The 20586-nt window shown below is 49.8% G+C and overlaps 1 protein-coding gene across 4 annotated transcripts; it reads right to left on the reverse strand.

The window, feature by feature from the left end:
- Window positions 1–77: 77 nt before the first annotated feature.
- Window positions 78–20548, reverse strand: Dnaaf1 (dynein axonemal assembly factor 1). 4 transcript variants are annotated; one of them, XM_052727562.1, is made up of 12 exons: window positions 20434–20548; window positions 19293–19374; window positions 18180–18271; window positions 15227–15448; window positions 14957–15123; window positions 10990–11111; window positions 8974–9131; window positions 5384–5638; window positions 3152–3243; window positions 2049–2108; window positions 813–1176; window positions 78–370 (listed from the first exon to the last, which is right to left on the reverse strand). In XM_052727562.1, exons 1-12 carry the CDS (start codon window positions 20543–20545, stop codon window positions 252–254), a joined length of 1845 nt encoding a protein of 614 aa, XP_052583522.1. In that variant the 5' UTR covers window positions 20546–20548; the 3' UTR covers window positions 78–251. The 4 variants fall into 4 exon arrangements, with proteins under 4 accessions (XP_052583522.1, XP_052583521.1, XP_052583524.1 ...); XM_052727561.1 differs by having other exon boundaries at window positions 19239–19374; XM_052727564.1 differs by lacking the exon at window positions 5384–5638 and having other exon boundaries at window positions 19239–19374.
- Window positions 20549–20586: the final 38 nt, after the last annotated feature.

Here is a 20586-nt window from a genome sequence, read left to right on the forward strand (position 1 = left end):
GACGGTGTAGTGGGGTGGGGTGGAGTCTCTGGTCTCATCCCACTGGAACCTGACTGGCAGCCCAGTAACATGCTGACTTGTGTGGGTCTTAACGTATTTATGTAATCCTGGGGTCTGTAACCAGGGAAACTGATGCATTGGGTACAAGGCACACAGATGTGGCTGAAGAGCACATGCTGTGCAGGGTCCCAAAGTGTACCAGCTGTGGTACACAGGAAAGAGTGCCCTGCGTCCACCTCACCACTGCTAGCCTAACAGTGTAGACTGCCTTGGGGTTCAGTCCAAGCCAAATTCATATCTTCCAGGCTTGCCCTGGGGCTGGGCTCCCCCAGGTCCAACGAAGACTGTGCTTCATTCTCAGCTCTGTCTCCTAAAGAGTCAGGAGAGAACAAGTCAGTACTTGGGTAGAGCTGCCCTTCTTGCTGAGCACTGATCCAGGCCAGCCACAGAGTCCTTCAGATATGCCCCTTACTGTTGGGCAAGAGGAACATGGGGCGAGTACTCACCTAAAATGCACATCCAACCCTGGGCTAGTCTTCTGTTTGTACTGACTGGCTGCCCAGACTGCCCTGCCCGTCTGCACACAGCAGCAGGCCTGTGATTTAAGCTGCTGTGCCTTCACTGACTAACACCAATGCTTTCGTCACTTAGCCCTAGTGTCTGTGGTCCCCTCCCTCCTCAGAACCTCTGGCCTGGAACCACAGGGCCAGGTGACACACCACAGCCAAGTAGTCACCTATGAATGGGGCAGAACCCCCCATCTGCTTCCCCCTCTCTGGTTCGCCTCCCTACAGTAGCCTCTGGAGTGTTACCTAGTGGGGTGGCTTCAGGCAGCTGGCTGTCTCCATCTTCACTGGACTGGGCAGGGAGTGATTGGTTTGGTTCATTCTCTCCCCTCCCATCCTCTCCCAGTTCCTGGATGAGGGGTTGTGGACGGGTGGTGCTGAAGACTTGACCTTGGGTTTCCACTTCCGTTGTTGCTGTTGGCTTACATATGTCTGTGAGAGGCACCCTGGCTGCCTTTGAGGAGTCCTTGCAGACTGCAAATATGTTTGAGAGGATACCTGTGGAGCCTGTGGGAGTGTGCTCAAGCATGGGGAGAGAAGAGTCATTCAGTTCAGGGTCACTGTCATCACTCAAGCTGGAAACCACCTGGATTTTCGGGATGCCCGTTTCCTGGTGAGAGAGAGTGAACTGTGTCTGATTTTCCCATGGTCACAATACAGGAAAGCATGTGCAGGGTTAGGGAGAAAGCAGGCTGGTACAGGGCCTCAGGATGGACACTTCAACCAGCAGTTTCTCCATGCTTACTTCCCATCCACATAGCTCCCTATACCACACCCTACCAGTGTCTGGATTCTAGCCTCTGCCACACCCCATAGCCCAGCAACTCTTCAGGACTTTGTTCCTGGACCCCAGTTCCCACAGTGTAGTGGCCTGTGTGCCTGTTTGGATGTGAGACCTCGTGCAGAGGTTCCTTCCAAAGCCTCTTCTAGGGACAGGAGCTGGCACAGTGGCTTGCTGGCTCCTGGTTATGCCCGGGGTGGAGAGTCAGGTGCCTTCCCACTAGGTATAGCTTTAGTAGATGAGTTGGGGAGCTTTGCATAGGAACACAGCATGAGGCAACACCCCAGTTTGTTTCATGCAGCCACCAATAGAACATGCAGCAGAAAGCCCAAGTGGCTGAATAAGCTCTCCGAGGGGCCAGAGAGTGGTTTGTTTCCTCAGTGAGGGAAACATGGTCACTGTGCTCAGAAGGGCAGTTCACTTTCATGAGAAGGAAATGGCCCCTAAGGGACAGGCATGGTGGTACACCCCTGTAAACCCAGTACTCAGGAGGTAGAGACAGGTGGATCTCTGAGTTCAAGGCCTGCCTAGTCTACAGCAAGTTCCAGACCAGCCATGGGCTGCACCGTGAGACCCTGTCTCAAAAGCAAAAGAACTAGGCATGGTACATGCTTATAATTCCAGTACGTGGCAGACCAAGGCAGGTGGAGGGCTACCACAAGTTTGAGGCCATTCTGGGGTATAGGGAAGAGCGTGCTGACCTTTGTCTGGTCTTCTATTGATATGTCCATGCCATCAACATCTTCCAAGTCAGGCAGGTCCTGAAAGAGCCAGTGACCACATATCACCCAGAGACACAATAGAAGAAAGTGTCAACAGGAGACAAGATGTCCTAAGGGAACCATCACCAAGGCCCCTCAGTAACTCCCACTCATGCCCACCTGAAGACTTTGGCATGCTCAAAGCCACACTGCTACTTCAAGTCCGGCCACCTAACCAATGAGAAGACTGTCACAGCTTCTTCACCTTGTGTCATGGGGAACCTGAACTCAAAAGTACCTCTTATATATCAGTCTGAGCCTCAAGTACCTCCTGAAAACCAGAAAACCACACCACCGTTTCCTAGATGTGTGGCCTTGGGCAAGCTGCTTAACCTCTCTGTTTCTCCAGTTCCTACTCCATAATATTGAGATGATCATACTACATATCTCAGAACACTTAGTACATACCATGCCTCAAGTAAGGCAGCCTCAGAGTAAGGACTCAGCTACATCCTCATGGTGTCCTGTATGGTCAGTTTTTGAATGCAAAGCTTAGGCCTTAAGCAGACAGAGTGAGCCCCAGCTCACATGGGTTTGCATGCCCCCTGAATTACAGTCGTTGGGACAACGGGACACTGTGATTTCTCATGCCTTGCAGGCAGGAAATACATTATACAGTCATCTAAATGGGAGGAGCTTTGGGGAGGGATGGGTGACACAGCTCTAACAACCTTTGCTGGGAGGGACACTGGACAATCACACCATGGTGAACCAGCAGGAAGCCAGAGTAGGGACCAGCCAATGAGGTGGTTGGAGCCACCTGCCAGACTGTGGGTGTAAGGCCCAGCAGGCTTCAGTGACATATGACTCCAGGGCTGACCACAGAACTGCACTTTGCACTATAATATCCCTGGAAACTCTAGTGTGGCTTTCACAGCCTGGGGAGGTAAATGGACCAGCCTCCCAAACATGAATATGAGTAGGGTGGACTTGGGGGTTTGCCTGGGTGTCTGTGCTGTACCTGCTCCCAGGGGAACTCCTGATAGACAGTGAGGACCACAAAGGTGTCACCCCACCCTCAGCTTGACCAGCCCCCTGCTCACATCGATGAAAAGCCTCTCCTTGGTCTCCAGGGCAATGGCCTCTGTGTCTTCGGTTCTGGCCCCATCAGTAGCTGCCACTGAGGACGTGGACTCTGAGGAACAGCAGTGAGAAGTTACTAAGCCCAGCACTGATGTCAGACACAAAGGCTGGGACGACAAGCTAGAGGTTAAGGTGGAAGGGCAGACCTTCCTGGGTGTGGCTGGACAGCCGCCATGATGGAAGCTTCAGGAGTCCTCTACTGAGGACAGGGCTGCACCTCCACATCCCGCTGAGAAAAGACAGGAAGAAGCTGGCCCTGCTGTGACAGGAGGTGAGTCTACAGAAGCAGCCAAGCTAGGAGTAGACAGCCTGACTGCCCAGCAAGAAAGGGACGTGCTCAGGACAATAGCTGCTTCCAAAGCCCAGAGAGGCCAACCTTGCAGCCTAGCCCTGGTGGAGGCCTCTCCGCCAGCCTGCCCTGCCTGTCCATCAAGTACATGGCCACCTGCTCTCCAGGGCCAGGGACCTGTGCCATTTACCACAGCAAGGCTGCCTGGATGGGTGGAAACACTATAGGTCCTCCTCTGCCAGGCCCTCCTTGCCAAGTTCCTAAGCCCTGTCCTTGTGTGGTCTGTTCACTCACTGTCCCCTCCATCTGGGCTGAGCACCAGGGCACAGGAGAGGAGTGGATAAGCCAGGAAGTCCATCTTGACCCGCAGATCCGTGTATGACATCTGTAGTCGAGGTGGTGACACAGCCCTACATGCTGAACTCAGAAGCCCCTTACCTTCAAATGCCAGCCACAGCACGCCCATGTGTGGAAAGCCACAGCAGACCCTTGCTAAACAGAAAAATTTCCCAGACGCTCACAACAGGCAGGTCACGGGTCTGACAATCCTACCCTGAGCCAGACACAGCAGCCTTCCCTTGTTCCATAAGCAATAAAGTAAGGCATGTCCCCAGACAGACATCCTGGCACAGGGTCCCATCAAAGCCAGGAGAGCCATATGCACAGCTGATGAGCAGGGCAGGGCACCAAGAGCAGGTTTCTCTTGGTGCCTGTGGCTTTCCAATACCATGCCGAAGGCCCTGCTTCCCGCGTCCCTCTGGATAGCCACTGGGGCTCTTCTCCCCACCCCTGGTCCTCTATTTCCTGCCTCTCCTGATGCACAGCATGGTATACCTGAGCTCCCTGCCTCCTACTCTTCTCTAGACTGGCTCTGAATGCCTCCTCCCTGCCCTGCTCTCTGTCCTCTATTTCCTGCCTCTCTTGAGCCTGGGATACCCTAGCCCCCACACTGGAACCACTGACCCTAAGGTCCTGGGAGCAGGCTAGGGGTATTCCCGCCCCCACTCCCACCAAGCCCACACATCCTATAAAGGACTTGGATACAAGGGGCTTTTTAAAGATGTTGCAGAACAAAGACAGGTGGCTGTTCTTAATTTAAACCTTTGGGGGTGGGCAGCATGGATTCAAGAGAATCAGGTCCGGCTGGGTGGATTGCCAAGTTTCTGCCCTGCCCAGGCCTCTTCACTTGCAAGGTAATTCCTGAAGCCCTGACACCTAATCCTTTCATGAGAACAGCAGCACTCCCAGGATTCTCCATGCAGCAGGGCCTACTTCCTGGGCCAGACGTCAGACTTGTCAGGTTGGGGGCTCTGAATGTTGTGTCCATGGCCTTATGGACAAAATGTTCCGAGGAGGTCTCTGTGGCATCCTGGGGAAGTCTGGGGTTACCTATCAGTAGACAGCCTAGACTCTGGGCCCTAGAATCATCTGAGAGGAAAGCCTCCAGTGAAGGACTGCCTAGATCAGACTGGCCTGTGGGTGTGACTGTGAGGGGCTGTCTTGATTTCTGTTTGGTGTAGAAAGGTGGAGGCAGCAGCTGTGTAGGGACAGAGGTCATATCTGTGTGCAGGGTCAGAGGTCATAGCTGTGCGCAGGGTCAGAGGCCATAGCTATGCAGGGTCAGAGGCCATAGCTATGCAGGGTCAGAGGCCATAACTGTGCGCAGGGTCAGAGGCCATAACTGTGCGCAGGGTCAGAGGCCATAGCTGTGCGCAGGGTCAGAGGCCATAGCTGTGCGCAGGGTCAGAGGTCATAGCTGTGCCCAGGGTCAGAGGTCATAGCTGTGCCCAGGGTCAGAGGTCATAGCTGTGCACAGGGTCAGAGGTCATAGCTGTGCACAGGGTCAGAGGTCATAGCTGTGCACAGGGTCAGAGGCTGCCCTCTATTATCCCAGCTGCCTTACCTTCAGCAGTGGCCACCAAGGGTATCTGGGACTGAGCCAGACTCCCAGACAGGTCTGGCTCTTCCACTGTCCTGTCCGCCACCACAGCCAGCTCCTCTTCTCCACCTGGCTTCTCTGGGAACAGTTCATCTTTGGCCTTGAAGCTCCCCTTCACAAATAACTCTATCTTTTCCTGGGTTTCTCCCAGGGGCGGCTTCTCCTGAGCCTCTGGGCTGGTGGAGCTACTCTCCTCACTGTCTGGCAGGGGTGTCTCCCCTAGAGAAGTAAAGTCCAGAGTTGAACTTGGAGCTGCCTGAGAGGACAAGAGCACCTGTATGTCCATGAACTTGAGAGACTGGGTGCAGGGAGTTGTCAGGGGCACAGTTCATCAAAGCGTTAGGCAGGCATGGTTTGCACACCTGTAATCCTGGAACTTAGGAGGTAGAGTCAAGAGTATCAGAGTTCAAGGTCATCCTCAGCTATATAGCAAGTTGGAGGCCAGGCAGGGTTACGTGAGACTGTCTTAAAAAAAAAATAGGTGTGTGGAGGGAGTGTTCATATGATAACTAAAGGCAGATGAATGTCTCCAATAAGGGATTACTCTGCTCACAGCTCGATGGGCAGCACTCTGCCATGGAGAGAGCACAACATCAGCCCCCGAGGACATGGCAGGCAAGGATTTGGGGTCTACCTTTACTTTCAAACAGTTCAGGAGAGGCCAGGCATGGTGACTGTGGTGGTTTTGAGGAGAATGGCCCCCATAGGACCACGTGTTTGAATGCTCGGTCCCCAGTTGGTGGAACCTGGGAAGGATTAGATGTGACCTTGTTGGAGGAGGTGTGCTACTGGGGCTGGGCTTTGAGGTTTAGAAAGTCCCATCGTTCCAGTTCATGCTCTTGTCTCTCTCCCTTCTCCCCTCCCCTCTCCCCTCTCTCCTCTGTCCTCTCTCTGCCTCATGCTTGTGGATCAGATGTAAGCTTTCAGTTAATTCTCCAGCACCATGACTGCTCGCCTGCCGCCATGATCGCCACCATGATGGTCATGGACTCACCCTCTGAAACTGTAAGTAAGCCTCCAATTAAATACCTTATTTTATAAGTTGACATGGTCATGGTGTCTCTTCACAGAAATAGCAAAGTAACAGTGACCACCAGTGATCCCAGCACCAGGAAAGCAGAGATAAGAGGGCTTCACATTGAGGCCAGTCTGGATTACATAGGGACCCAATCAATCAATCCACTCAAACATTTCAGAGAAATACATGTGCTAAGATGTGTGTGTGTGTGTGTGTGTGTGTGTGTGTGTGTGTGTGTGTAAAATTTAAAACTCCATCCATTCCAAATAGGCACAAACAACATAGCCTTTGTGTTTATGATTCCTCGGCTTTTCTGAAAGCATGAAAATTCCAAAATAAAAATTGGTTAAAAAAAATCTATAAGAAAGCATCTGTGGAAAATAGTTACGGTATTATCTCTCTCTCTCTTTTTTTTTTTTAAATCCTGGCATGATCAGACACTGGACGGTCTGGGAATAGAACCTAGGTGGTCTAGATCATCAGCCACTGCTCTTAACTGCTGAGCCACCTCTCTCCTCAGGGTATTATATCTCAAAGGCGGGTGGGAGGTAATGTAGTCATAGCATTTTATATGAAAACATATATATGCATGCACAGTGAAATATAGGCTACACATGCCACCACACACAAGGCTGGCCCACTAGATTCCAGAACAGTAAGTTCCTATAATGTAAGGGAAGAAAATAGTTGAGTCTTTCTTTTCTGTTTTGTCAGGGCCTTGCTGGCTTCAGACGTTCCTCCTGCCTTGGCCTCTAGGCTGAGCTGGGATTACAGGGATGTGCTATTAGGTTGACTGGAAGGTAGTCTTGCTGATGAAGGTCATTTGAGTGTGACCCCAGGGTCACACAGGCTGACAGCTGCTGACAAGCCCTTGCCTCAGGAAGCAACCAGGACTTTGTGAAAGGCCCTGTTCCTGCCCAACATACCTGTGCCTATATGAATACACACACACACACACACACACACACACACACACACACACACACACACACAAAATTAAAAATTAAAAGGGCAGAGCAAGTTAACCATAGAGGCCAGGTGGTGGTGGCACACACCTTTAATCTCAGCACTTGGGAGGAGGAAGCAGGAAGATCAGGAGTTCAAGGCCACGCTGGGCTACTTGAGATTGAACCGGTCTAAAAGAGAAACAGAGCCAGGCAGTGGTGGCACACAGCTTTGATCCCAGCACTTGGGATCTCAAGCCTTTGTAGCAGGAATCTTAAAAAAGTTCTTATTAATAAGATGAAACCTGAGGCCAGGTATTGGGGTGGATGCTGGAAGATCAGAGGAGCAGAACAAGCCACAGCCACCTCACCTCGCCAATTCCTCAGCTGATCCTGTTTCCTCAGACTGGAAGCCTCTGTGTCCTCATATCCGAATGGCTCTCAGCTGAACTGTGCCGCTCAAAACCTAAAAGCTTAACCAGCCAAATGCTTCTAGTTTCTGGTCTTCACGCCTTATATATCTTTCTGCTTTCTGCCATCACTCGCTGGGATTAAAGGCTCACTTTCTGGGATTAAAGGCATGAGTCACCATGCTTGGCTGTATCCTTGAACACACAGAAATCCAGGTAGATCTCTGCCTCTGGAATGCTAGGATTAAAGGCATGTGCTACCACTGCTTATCCTCTATGTTTAATATTGTGGCTGTTCTATTCTCTGACCCCAGATAAGTTTGTTAGCGTGCACAGTTTTTGGGGAACACAATACCACCAAAAGCCTTTGATCCCAGCATTAGGGAGGTGGAGACAGGAATATAAGGATTCATAGAAACAAGATCCCCTCCTTTCAGTCTGAGATTTCATAGAGGTAAGGAGTGACTGTGGCTCTGATCTTTCAGGTATCACCCTGACTCTGGGTTTTTATTGTTAAGACTAATTAGGATTCATGCTTCAAAAAACTCCAGATGAATTTTGGCTTGGGGTTAAGACAGAATTTCCCACAGTTTTTGAAGCAGTCCTAAGCATGCTCTGTCCTTTCATGCTATGTACTCTCAGGGCTTCAGCACTGTCACCTATGAAACCACAGTGTCAATCAACTGTAAATGCCTGCAGATGCTCTACACCCGACATCTCCACCACCAGCCAAGGGCTTGTTCTCTTTTGTTTTTATGTGTGTGAGTGTTTTGCCTGATGTATGTCTGTGTACTACATGGGTGCCTAGAGCCCATGGGAGCCAGAAGAGGGTGTCAGATCCCCTGGGACTAGAGTTACAGATGCTTGTGTCACCATATGGGTTCTGGGAATCAAACCTAGGTCCTCTGCAAGAGCAGCAGTGCTCTTAACTTCTGAGCCATCTCTGAAGCTACCAAGGTTTAATTCTTTATGTAAAAATAACCAAGCATATCCATTCCACTAGCATGCAAATCAGCTTTCCTCATTAAATGAGAAAACTGTATGTCTAGCAAAGCGTTGTTCTGACAATCTGTGATCTATCTGCAGGAGTGTGTGGCCTTTGTATGGTTTCTATACCTGTACACCAGGCTCATGTGAAAGGGTCACAAGCCACAGCTTGCACAGCTCCAGTCTGGGGCGTACCTTTGTCTCTGGCCTTCTTTCGTTCCTCAGCCCGCCGCTTGATCATGGCCAAGGCTTCCAGGCTGTCTGTGATCTTCTTGTGTTCCCTGCTCTCCCACTGAAGCCGCTCCTCCTTCTCAGCTGCGTAACCCCCTCGTGCCCACGCCTCTGCACATGCCCTAGGTAAGGACAAAGGACAGAACTGGGAGCTGGGCATGGGCACATGCCTGTCTGCACCAGAGCAGAAGGATTGCCATGCCATGAGTTTGAGGCCAGCCTAGGCTAAATAATGAGTTCTAGGAAGTGTGACACCCTGGGAGGCAGAGAAGTGGCGGGGGGGGGGGGGGGGGGACCTGGGAGGAGGATATAGGTCTGAATTAATGCAGATAATAAATCTTGTATTTAAAGATTCATATTTTCTTTTACGTGTATGTATGTATACCATAAGCATACAGATGACATCTTAACACCTGAGCCATTTCTCTATCAGGTTCTTTACAACTTGCATAGGTTAAAATTATAAACATAGGCTGTCTGGCCAAATTTATTCATTCCTCTGTGTACTTGTGTGTGCAGGTGCACACATGTGACTATGTGTGTGGAGGCCAGGGTATGACCTCAGGTGTCTTTCCTTTTCAGGGACTATCTACCTTCTTTTTGAGACAGGGCCTCCTCCTGGCACCTGAAGCCCCCGAGTAGGCTGGGCCGGTTGGCCAGTGCAGTCCAGTAGCCCTATCTCTACCTCTCCAGAGCCGGGATGGCAGGTGCATGCCATAGTGTCCAGCTTTTTATGTGTGTTCTGGGGTTCAAATTTAAATTCTCATGCTCATGAGGGAAGCACTTTAATTACTGAGCCATCTCTTCAGCCCCCTGAACTCATTCATTTCTTCAGAATTAAGGAGCTGGAGAGATGCTTCAGTGGTTAAGAGTGCTTGCTGCTCCTGTAGAGAACATGAATTCAGTTCCCAGTGTCACATTGGTCAACGCACAATTGCCTGTAACTCTAGCTCCAGGGGATCCCATACCCTCTTCTGGCCTCACCAGGCAGCTGGCACACACATGGCATACACATGGCACACACATGGCACACACACACACATAAATAAATAAATAAATAAATAAATAAAGTAAAAAATCTTCAGAAGTTTTTGGAGTTTATTTACTAATCCTACATCAACTTTGGTTCATCAGTTTAACAAGTGTACCCAAGGATGCAAGATGCTCATCCTGGGAAACTGGGAGGGGGATGGGAACTCTGTACTCCTGCTTAGTTCAGCCAAAACTGCTCCTTTAGAAAGGTACACTGTTGTTTTAAATGAACAGAGACACATTTCCCAAAGCCAACATTTCCCAAAGAACAGATGCAAATCACCAGTGCATAATTAAAAACCACCTTACAAGAGCCACCAGGGAGGTGTGGATTACAAACACGACAGGCCTCCACTTAGCATCCCACAGCAGGAGTGAAATTGATAGATTTTGGCAAGGATGCAGAAAACTCAGATCTTCTCAAAATACTGGAAGGAAAGGAAGGTGGTGAGGCATTTTAGAAATGGTGGCTTCTCAAAGGCCCAGCATGAGGCTGGCATCTGACCCATCAATTCTACTCCTGTATATCTATCTAAGGTGATCTAACCTGTGTCTGCACAAGTGTGTGCACACAAATGCCTACAGAAGCATTGGTCCCAAGAGTCAAAACAGAGACAAGAGCCAGCGAGATGGTTCAGCAGGGAAAGGAGTTTGCTGCTGAGTCTGATAACCTGAGCTCAGTCCCAGGACCAACACAGTGCAAGCTGACCTCCACAGGTGTGCCATGGTACACACACACACACACACACACACACACACACACACACACACACAATCTGTGGGCAAGTGCTCCTGTTCCTGTCCTTGGCAGTGATGGTACCATTAAATGGGTCCGGAGGGTATTTACCGGTTTGTGAAAATGCTCAAAAGTCAGAAAACTTGAAAGTCTACCAAGTGTGCTGACTGGCAAGCACTCAAATGCACACAACCCAAGGTCTCCTTTCTTACCTGTCCTTGGGGAAAACCGGCCTGTCATCCAGGTAAGTCAGTTGCTTCAGACGAACAGTGACTGTCCTGCGGTAGTTAGGGATATGTTTGGTCACTGGGTTTCCCATCAGGTTCAGCACACGCTGCAAAGCAACATGCAGGGCCAAACTGATTATCAAAGCCAGACAGCCGGGGCCCCTGGGAGGCCTCAGTGGGTAAAGGCACTGGCTGCCGAGCCCGATGACTGAGTCCAGTCCCCAGAACTAACATGGTAGAAGGAGAGAACCAACTCCTGAAAGTTGTCCTCTGACCTCCACATGCATTCCCTACCCAACATATCTGTGCCTACACACACACACACACACACACACACACACACACACACACACACACACACTGCACATATACCACACACACAAATACACATTACACATACTACACACTACATACACACACACTGCACACATAACACACACACAAATACACACTACACACTACATACATACTATGCACACACATACACACTACACACACACACACACATACTGCACACACACCACACATACACACTACACACACACACACAAACATATAGTATACACAGTGTAATAAAACACAAGATGATAACATTATGTGCCCTCAGAATAACACAATTTTCTTGAGCAAAATGAAATGCCAGCACCACATCCTGGTACAGTTGACATCTTGCACACACTGTCACTGCACATCCCGGTGCAGTTGACATCCTGTACACACTGTCACTGCACATCCTACACACCCTGTCACTGCACATCCCAGTGCAGTTGACATCCTGTACACACTGTCACTGCATATCCTACACACCCTGTCACTGCACATCCCGGTGCAGTTGACATCCTGTACACACTGTCACTGCATATCCTACACACCCTGTCACTGCACATCCCGGTGCAGTTGACATCCTGTACACACTGTCACTGCACATCCCGGTGCAGTTGACATCCTGTACACACTGTCACTGCACATCCCGGTGCAGTTGACATCCTGCACACACTGTCACTGCACATCCCGGTGCAGTTGACATCCTGCACACACTGTCACTGCACATCCTGGTGCAGTTGACATCCTGCACACACTGTCACTGCACATACTGGTGACAGGACAATAAGAAGGGCTCCTGTGCTGTGCCACTGAAGTGGCCCAGACTGCTCAGCCACCCTCCTCTCTACTCCTGGAAGGACGGGTTCTTCTGGAGCCATACTGGAGAACATCCCCAAAGCCCTTGCCAGCCTCAATGGTTCTATTAGCTGCATTTCTCATCGCCTCTCACCAAAACACACTTCAGTCTATTTGTTTTTGGTTCTTCCTACCTAGGACCCATTTTAAGGAAACATTCGCAGGGGCAACAAATAAGAATTAATGGCTGAGGGAAGCCAGGCTTAGCTACAGGAGATCTTGTCTCCAAACAAACAATAACAAAACACACCAAGAGGCACAGACTGGGAAAGGATGTATGGGCCACCAGGAGAGGCCTTTCCTACTAGTGCCAGATTCCCTGGGGTCAGAATACGGTAAGGAAAGTTGGTCTAGTAATACCAGCACCCTCTCCCATGGCCAGATGTACACCTTCTGGACTCCACCTGAGGAAGCTGAGAGGGCTAATGAGACTCAATCACTTTGCATTCTGTTTGCCTGATCACATCAGACACTTTTTATATATCTAAAATGGTTTATGTTGTTGAGGAAACATTTCTATATTATATGTAAATGAGTTAGCTTTCAACTTGCCATGTATCTTAGTCATTGTTCTATGGCTGTGAAGAGATACCATGACCATGCAACTCTTATAAATGAAAGCACTTAATTGGGGTTTTCTTACAATTTCAGAGGTTTGGTCCATTGTCATCATGGTGGGAAGCATGGTGGCATGCAGGCAGACATGGTGCTGGAGAAATAGTTGAGAGGTCTACATCTGGTTCCATAGGTAGCAGGGAAAGAGAGACACTGGGCCTGGTATGAGCACTTGAAACCCTAAAGCCCACCCTCAGTAATACACTTGCTCCAACAAGGCCACATCTACTCCAACAAGGCCACACCTCCTAATCTCTGTCAAGTAGTGCCATTTCCTAATGACCAAGCATTCAAATCTATGAGCCTGAAGGGACTGTTCCTATTGAAATCACCACACCATGCTCTGGTCTCATGGCTTCTTCGTTGCCCTGGCTGTATTTTCAAAGTTCACAGCAGGAAGCAGAAAAGTATTCTAAGGGCTACATTGTATTCAGGGGATTTAAAGGCATTACAAATCCCGGCTCAAAACCCCAAACAAAAACAACAACAAAAAGTGACCACTTTTGTAACAGACTGGAGTGTCCTGTGTTGCCCCATGTCCCCTGCCCAGGCCCCAGTTTTCCCCCCTCAGTACCTTAGAATGTAACTATATTTGCAGACAGGATCATCGACAAGGTAACTAAGTTAGAGTGAGGTCATTGGGATAGGCCCTACTGGCCTGACAGGCATCCTTATAAGAGGAGATGTATGTGAAGAACAATAAGCTGAGGTTGACCTCCAGCCTCCACATAAATGCACGTACATGCATACACACCCATACGCGCACACACATACATAAGAATGATAGCAAGGATCAGCTCACACTACACAGTGATGCAAACAAAACCAAGCCTCAGGGTCCCTGTCAGAGGTGGTGAGGGTCTCAACCCGTCCTGACAATTGACAGGTGGGAGGACGGAGCCAACCCTGAGTCTGGCTCCTCCACATGAATCAAGGTTCTTTTTAAACACACAGAGAAGGAAACGAGGGTTAGGGACAGTCACGTGGGGCTCCTCCGAGACAGCCCGCAAAGCATGATGGGGAACATTGTGAGGCCAGGCAGGCACATCGCATGAGAGCTCACTAATCCATCTTGCAGAGAGGGAGGCTTCAGGCCTGGCGTGATGCACCTTACAGAACGGTGCTGAACCAGAATTGAGCAACTATCTTCATTTGCCCGGAAATACCAGAGTCATGAGAGCTTATGAAGTGGCAGAGTTCTCCAAGTCCAGGTCCAGGATATGCAGCCATCAACACAGTTTCCTTGTCAAATGAATGCAACAACAACAACAACAACAACAACAACAACAAAACAACAACAACAACAACAACCCAGCAGAGAAGGAATGCTCAGCTCAAAAGGGACTGATTGAATAGTAACCCTGAGTAATGCCTGGATCAGCACTGGATAGAACACTTCTGAGACCAATGGGGAACAGAACCGACAGAATGTGTGTGTGTGTGTGTGTGTGTGTGTGTGTGTGTGTTTAACATATATTTATATATATTCATTTAGTATATATATATATATTCTACACACATATTAAAAGGGGATTTAGTAGAGTGGCTGGTAGGAAGTATTGAGTATAGCCACTGCAATGTTTTAAATAGGAGGGAACTATCCCCAGGTGACATCTGCCACTTGAGAAACTCAGCTGAAAGCACTATTCTGAAGCCATTTCTTCCAGCTTGAAACATCCTCTCCCAGGGAAGGAGGGCAGGATGCTCAAAAGACATAAGGAAATACACACGGCGTAGGAAGTAAACAAAACGAAAACTCCCAGGTCTCAGCTGTTTGCTGAGGTCATCTGGAAGATACTCAGTTGCAACTGAGAGAGCTGCCTGCTAGTTACTCAGGGAGCTCTGGGGAAGCAGCTCTCAGGAGTACCATCGTGCTGGGTGGGTTTCCCAGTGATGCAGGCTTTGAGTCACCCATGCTCCTGTAAGTAACCCCAGTAAACTCACGGGTTTACTAACATTTAGGTGGAATCTGTTCTTTGCTCTCTTGACGGTGCCCCATTAGGGGTGACCAGATACTTGTCCAAGTCTCCCAAGGAAAAGTCACACAACTACAAAAAGGGAAAAGGAAGGAAGGGAGGGAAGAAAGGAGGGGAAGGAGGGAGGGTGATGTTTCTGAAGCATACCCCAAAGCATGCTGCCTATGGCATGCTGTACTTACTAGACAGGGCATGCTCTCCAGCACACTCAAGATCTCTGGGTCACTCAGCATGTTGTGGGAGAGGTCGAGGACACAGAGTCGCAGACACTCCCCGAGGTGCTGAATGTCTGCCACGGTCTCCAGGCGGTTGTGGGCCATTTGCAGCGTGTTCAGGACAGGGAGGCAGGCTGGAGGGGAGGCGGCACAAATGAGCAACAGTAGCATGTGCTCCCGGCCCACACTCTGGAATCTCAGCCGGGATGTGGTACAGAGCAGGGCCGCCAAGCTTACAGAGGTTCTCAATGGTCTTGATGTAGTTGTTGCTCAGGTTGAGGGCGTCCAGCTTCTGGAGTGGCTCCAGGTTCTCAATCTTGTGCAATAGGTTCACTTGCAGGAAGAGGCAGCGCAGCTCGCTCTGGGCCTGCAGGTTCTCGATCCTCTGGATACCATTGCACTCCAGCCAGAGGCAGCGAAGGCCTGTATACTCTTCCAGGTTCTCAATGCGGTCAAACCCTGGTGGGGAGGGGCTGGTGAGGACCCTGTGTGCTCAGAGGGGAGAGGCCTGGACACTGTTGGTTCTGCCTATTGGCAGAGGCTGCCACTTTGGGTCTCTGCAAATTCTGATATAGAAGACCATTACCTCCAGGGTGATGGTGTTGGAAGGGGCCTTTGGGAGGTGAGGAGTTCCTGAGGGTGGGGCACACATGATGGGATCAGTGCCCTTTTAGAGAGAGACTGCTTGGCATGGTGGCACAACAGTGACCCCAGCTCCCCGAAGGCTACAGCAGGATCTTGGAAGCAGGCATTGGATCTGCCTGCACCTTGGTCTTGCACTTGAGAGATTAAAGACACCCACATCTCTTTCCTCTTTTTCTTTCTTTTTTAAAAAAGATGGGTTTTTTTGCTTTTTTTTGAGACTAGGCCATTCTATGTTGTCCTGGATATTCCACACTGTCCTGGAACTCAGAGATCTGACTGCCTCTGCCTCCTGAGTGCTGGGACTAAAGGCGTGTGCAGCTAGTAACTGCTTTTCTTTGCAAAGCTGTCCCCTTTTTTGATTGAACCCAAGGCCTCACACCTGGACAGTGAGTCCTCTAGTGTTGGGCCACACCCAAGCCTTCTAGGGTCCCTGCTGAGCTAGTCTCTGTCTCCGTGTGTCTCTTTCATGCACTCCTGTCCCATGGCTCCACCGTCACTAGGGAAAGCCCCTTTGTCCCCCAGCCCCTCCAGCAGCAGTCTCTATGTCAGGCTGGAGTCCCTAGTGACATCCTCATTGCTAAGTCCCATTGTTGGTCTTCCTGCTTGACCTCTCCAAGGCTTCTGACCCATTTTCTCATTCCCACATGGCAGGCCCCCACCCCAGCTTTTCACAGGCCCTTGTGTTGACACAGCGAGAAGAGGGTGGCCCTGAGACGACAGGTAAGGCAGAAGCGTGGCATGTGTCATTTCTGGACCTGGGACCCCTATTCCCATAGTGTTCTTTCTCTTGGCAGCTTGCTCTATGTGGTGCTGGCAGCCACTGAGAGGCTTACATGGTGGGGAACTGCGCCATTCTCCAGCCCCAGCCCAGTGTTCAGGTAATTGAGGGCACTTGGCAACTCCTCAAGAGGGACCCTGAGCCAGAGCCACCTAGATAATCACACATGGATCCCTGTTCTTCAGAACCTGTGTGAGATACTGTATTTGAAGCTGCTAAGCTTCAGGGTGATTTATTAGCTAGTGACACATGACAAAGGTAGGCACCTCTCTCCTAACTCCGAATCCACCTAGCCTAACACACTGGTTCCTATTCCTTCCTCTTCCTTAGTCTCTGTCCTCCCCCCAGAACACCCCCCCCCCCCATTGTTCTAACCACTGCTTATACTCAGATGCCAGGTGGAGAATTTCAAAGGGGCAGAAGTGAGGAGACAGGTGGGAAGTCCTTCTAAACCCTGAGGCCTGTGTGCTGCTGAGCGGCGTACCTCTCGGTATACCTCCATGCCTAACACCCTCCTCCCCGTAGCTGCCCACCCATGCCTGCCCCACCCAACAGGACCCCTAGACCATCCTTGCCACATCCACCTCTGTTCCCAGCACTGAGAAAGTCCCATGCATGGAAGGCTCTCAGGAAAGATTTCCTGAATAATACAAAAACAAATAGATGAGCGATAAGCAGGTCAGCCACCTCACACTGGGCCCCAACTGAGAGCTGGGGATCCTGGTCATCACTGGTCAGGATGGTCCTGGCCATGAACCTGAGCTCAGATGCAGGTGTGGGGCTGGACACCAAGCCCAGGTCCCTAGGATGCCACAGGTCCTCTGCATTCTGAGAGGACGAAAGACCCTCCTAATCTTCCTTCCTTCACAATATACCCTTCCAAAGCCCAAGGTTCACAACTGCCCCACTGCTTTAAAAATTGCCCAGTCTCTGAGCCAGCTGTGCTGACTGGAGCCTCAACTGCCAGCACTCAACAGACTGAGGCAGGAAGGCCACAAGTTCAAGGCTAGCATGACTATATAAAAAGATCCTATCTTCAGTGTGTGTGTGTGTGTGTGTGTGTGTGTGTGTGTGTGTGTGTGTGTGTGTGTATGTGTGGGGGGAGGGGTTGAGAGATACTGAGATTAAATCAATTAGTTATGTACCTGGTGGTGCAGGCCTGTAATCCCTACTTGGTTGAGTGAGGCAGGAAGATGAGAAGTTCAAGATCCTTCTGGGCTACAAAGTGAGTTCAAGGGCAGCCCAGGCAATTTGGTGAGCCTTGTTTCAAAACAAGAAGGGAAAGGAGGCTAGCTCGGGCTGTGTCTCAGTGGCGGTGTACTAGCCTGGCCTGTGTGAGGTCCTGCTTCCACCCCTTATATTGCAAGGGGGGAAAAATCAAGCAACCAAAGAAACAAGGGCCATGCGGCGGTGGTGGTGGGGCACACCTTTAATCCCAGCACTTGGGAGGCAGAGGCAGGCAGATCTCTGTGAGTTCAAGGCCAGCCTGGTCTACAGCGCGAGATCCAGGACAGGCACCTAAAGTACACAGAGAAACCCTGTCTCAAAAAATCAGAAGAGGAAGAAGGAGGAGGAGGAGGAGAAGAGGACGAGGAAGCAGCAGCAGCAGCAGCAGCAAGGGTGACTCCTTTGTACCCACACTGCCCCTTTATGAATTCAGTCAAGCTAGAGTTCCACTTAAATAGCATCTGAGCACAAAGATGACCTCTGCAGCTTGTTTTCTACTTTGTCCTCCTGACACTGCTCATGGACTCCCCTGGGACTCACCCTTAAAGTGTAAATATAGCGTGTCATTCAGGGCAGGGGTGATGTATAGCTTGTGTTGCTTGCAGAGTTTTTGAAGGAATTCTTTAGTCATCCTGTTAAAACGCAAAACACAAACAAGAGGCTCGTTTCAGCCTGTCAGTGGGGAAACATCTTTTAAGGTTTGTATTTGGTTTGCTTTGGTTTGGAGATAGGGTCTCACTCTGTAGCCCAGGTCAGCTGGGAACCCACTAGGCAATCCAGGCTGGCCTCACACTTGTGGACCTCCTGCCTCAGCCCTGCTGGGAATGCAGATGTGAGCCATGGCACCAGCTCAGGTGCTTTCCTCCATCCATTCTGTCTAAAGTCCTAAATCTGAAGCCTCTTGCTATATCTTCCTCCTCCTCCTTCTCCACTTTCCTTTGGTATGTTTGTATGTATGTGTTCTTGCGTGTTCACGTGTGTGCAAGGTCACAGGGAAAGCCAGTCTGAGCAACAGAGTGAGACCTTGTCTTAATGCAGGGCCTGGGGGATGGGGGGTGGGGATGACAAGATGGCTCAGTGGGTAGAACCAAAGCCTGAAGACCTGAGTTTGACCCCTGGAATCCTCAGTGGAAGGAGAGAATGGACTTCTGCAAGTTGTCTCTTGACCTCCATATATGTGCCAGGGTATATGGCTGTACACATTTGTTTCCATATTCTTCCTCCCACACTAGTAATAAATCCTTTTTTTTATTTCAAAAAAAAGAACTCAGGGCTGGAGACATGGTAAGATAGCTCTGCATTTAAGAGCATTTACAGAAGATACAGGACAAGTTCCCAGTAGACTTCAGGCAGCTCATAACCTCCCGTAATTCCAGCTCTAGGGAACCCAACACCTTCTTTTGGCCTCCATGGCTACCTACATACACATAAATATATACAAGTAACAACTCCCCCCCTTCCTTAAAAAGCTACTGCTGTTCTTATCCTGTTCTGGTAATAACTAGGCAGGCTCCTCAGCTGTTGTCTGAGCAAGGGACTAAAGGGCAATCACTGTGCACTCCTTGGTAGCTTGGTACTACCAAGCCGCACAACACAAACCTGGGGCCCCGATCATCCCTGTCATTTCTTGCATAGCCTGAGCGACACTCTAACCTACTGTCGCCGCTCTGTTGCTTCTGACTTTGGCAGGATGTTGTAGAAGGACCCACACATGTTTCCTTGGTCTCATTAATTTCTGTAAAATAAAAGAAGAGTCAACTTGTAAAGATAAAAAAATTTAGGATGGGTATGGGCAATCTCAGCCTGTAGTCCCAGCACCTAGGAGGCTTAGGAAGGAGACTCTCCATTGGGTTTTGGATTTGGCCAGCCTAAGCTCCAAAACAAAAGAAAAAACAAACCTAGGCTGTCATGGTTTTGATTTATATAAATGGCATCCTGTGCTTTTTGTGGAGCTTGTTTTTTTTTTTTATACCCATATATCTTCTTGAGAATGATCCCTACTGATGGATGAAGCTGTCAGTATGTTATTTTCAAGGCAGAAGAATTCACTGCTCTCTACAAGCACTCCCTTAAAGACATTTGCATTGCTAACGGTATCTGATGCCCTCTTCTGGCCTCCTTGGGCACCTGCACATCTCTTCCCCGCCACACACACTAAAATAAACTTTTTTTTTTTAAAAAAAGGGGAGGACACAGTGAAAAAAATAATTTAAAAGGACAAACTGGTGTCATTGAGAATTTACCAGTAAGTTTTCTTGAAGAATATCAAGTTACACAGAAGTAAAATTTAGCCAAAGAGTCACTGCCTCAGACCTAACTTTAGGACTGCTGGGATACAGATTCGAACCACTGTATTTATGCACTTCTGGGTTCAAACTCAGATTATCAGGCTAGTGTTGCAAGCACTTTTACCTTGTAAGGCACCTAGAAGCCTCAAATGCATGTAACCTCAAGAGCTGATGAGCTCTCTCTGTGAGGGGTCTGCTGGATGACACTGAACACTGTTTGGGGACTGAGTCTTACATTCATTGCAAACAATTCCCAGCCACTGGCGGTACCTGATAAACATTCATTGGAATAAATAACTTGTGTTCTATATGTGCTGGATTGATTATATTAATAAAAGTACAGCATTCATTAATAGTTAATGGGAAGGCATGCATGTGGGATGCTGGCTGATCCATGGCTGTATGGACAGGCATTTGTGAGGGGTGCTGGCTGCTCCCAGCTGCGTGAATGGGCATGTGTGAGGCACACGGGCCCTCGCCCCCTCGGCTCCCCGACGCGATGGCACCTTCTTTGCGGACCCCTGGGCCCGCGCCGCTGTGATCGCCCGCCGACTCCTCCAGACTGGGTTCCGTCGCTCCATCCGCCTGCTGCTCTGAGGTTGAGGCCTCGGGGTGCATGCTCACTCCTCGTCCCGCCACTCAGCTCCGGCACTAAGGTT

The sequence above is a fragment of the Peromyscus californicus genome, unplaced genomic scaffold, assembly GCF_007827085.1.
Source record: "Peromyscus californicus insignis strain IS unplaced genomic scaffold, ASM782708v3 Scaffold_8__1_contigs__length_139910024, whole genome shotgun sequence".
NCBI lineage: Eukaryota > Metazoa > Chordata > Mammalia > Rodentia > Cricetidae > Peromyscus > Peromyscus californicus.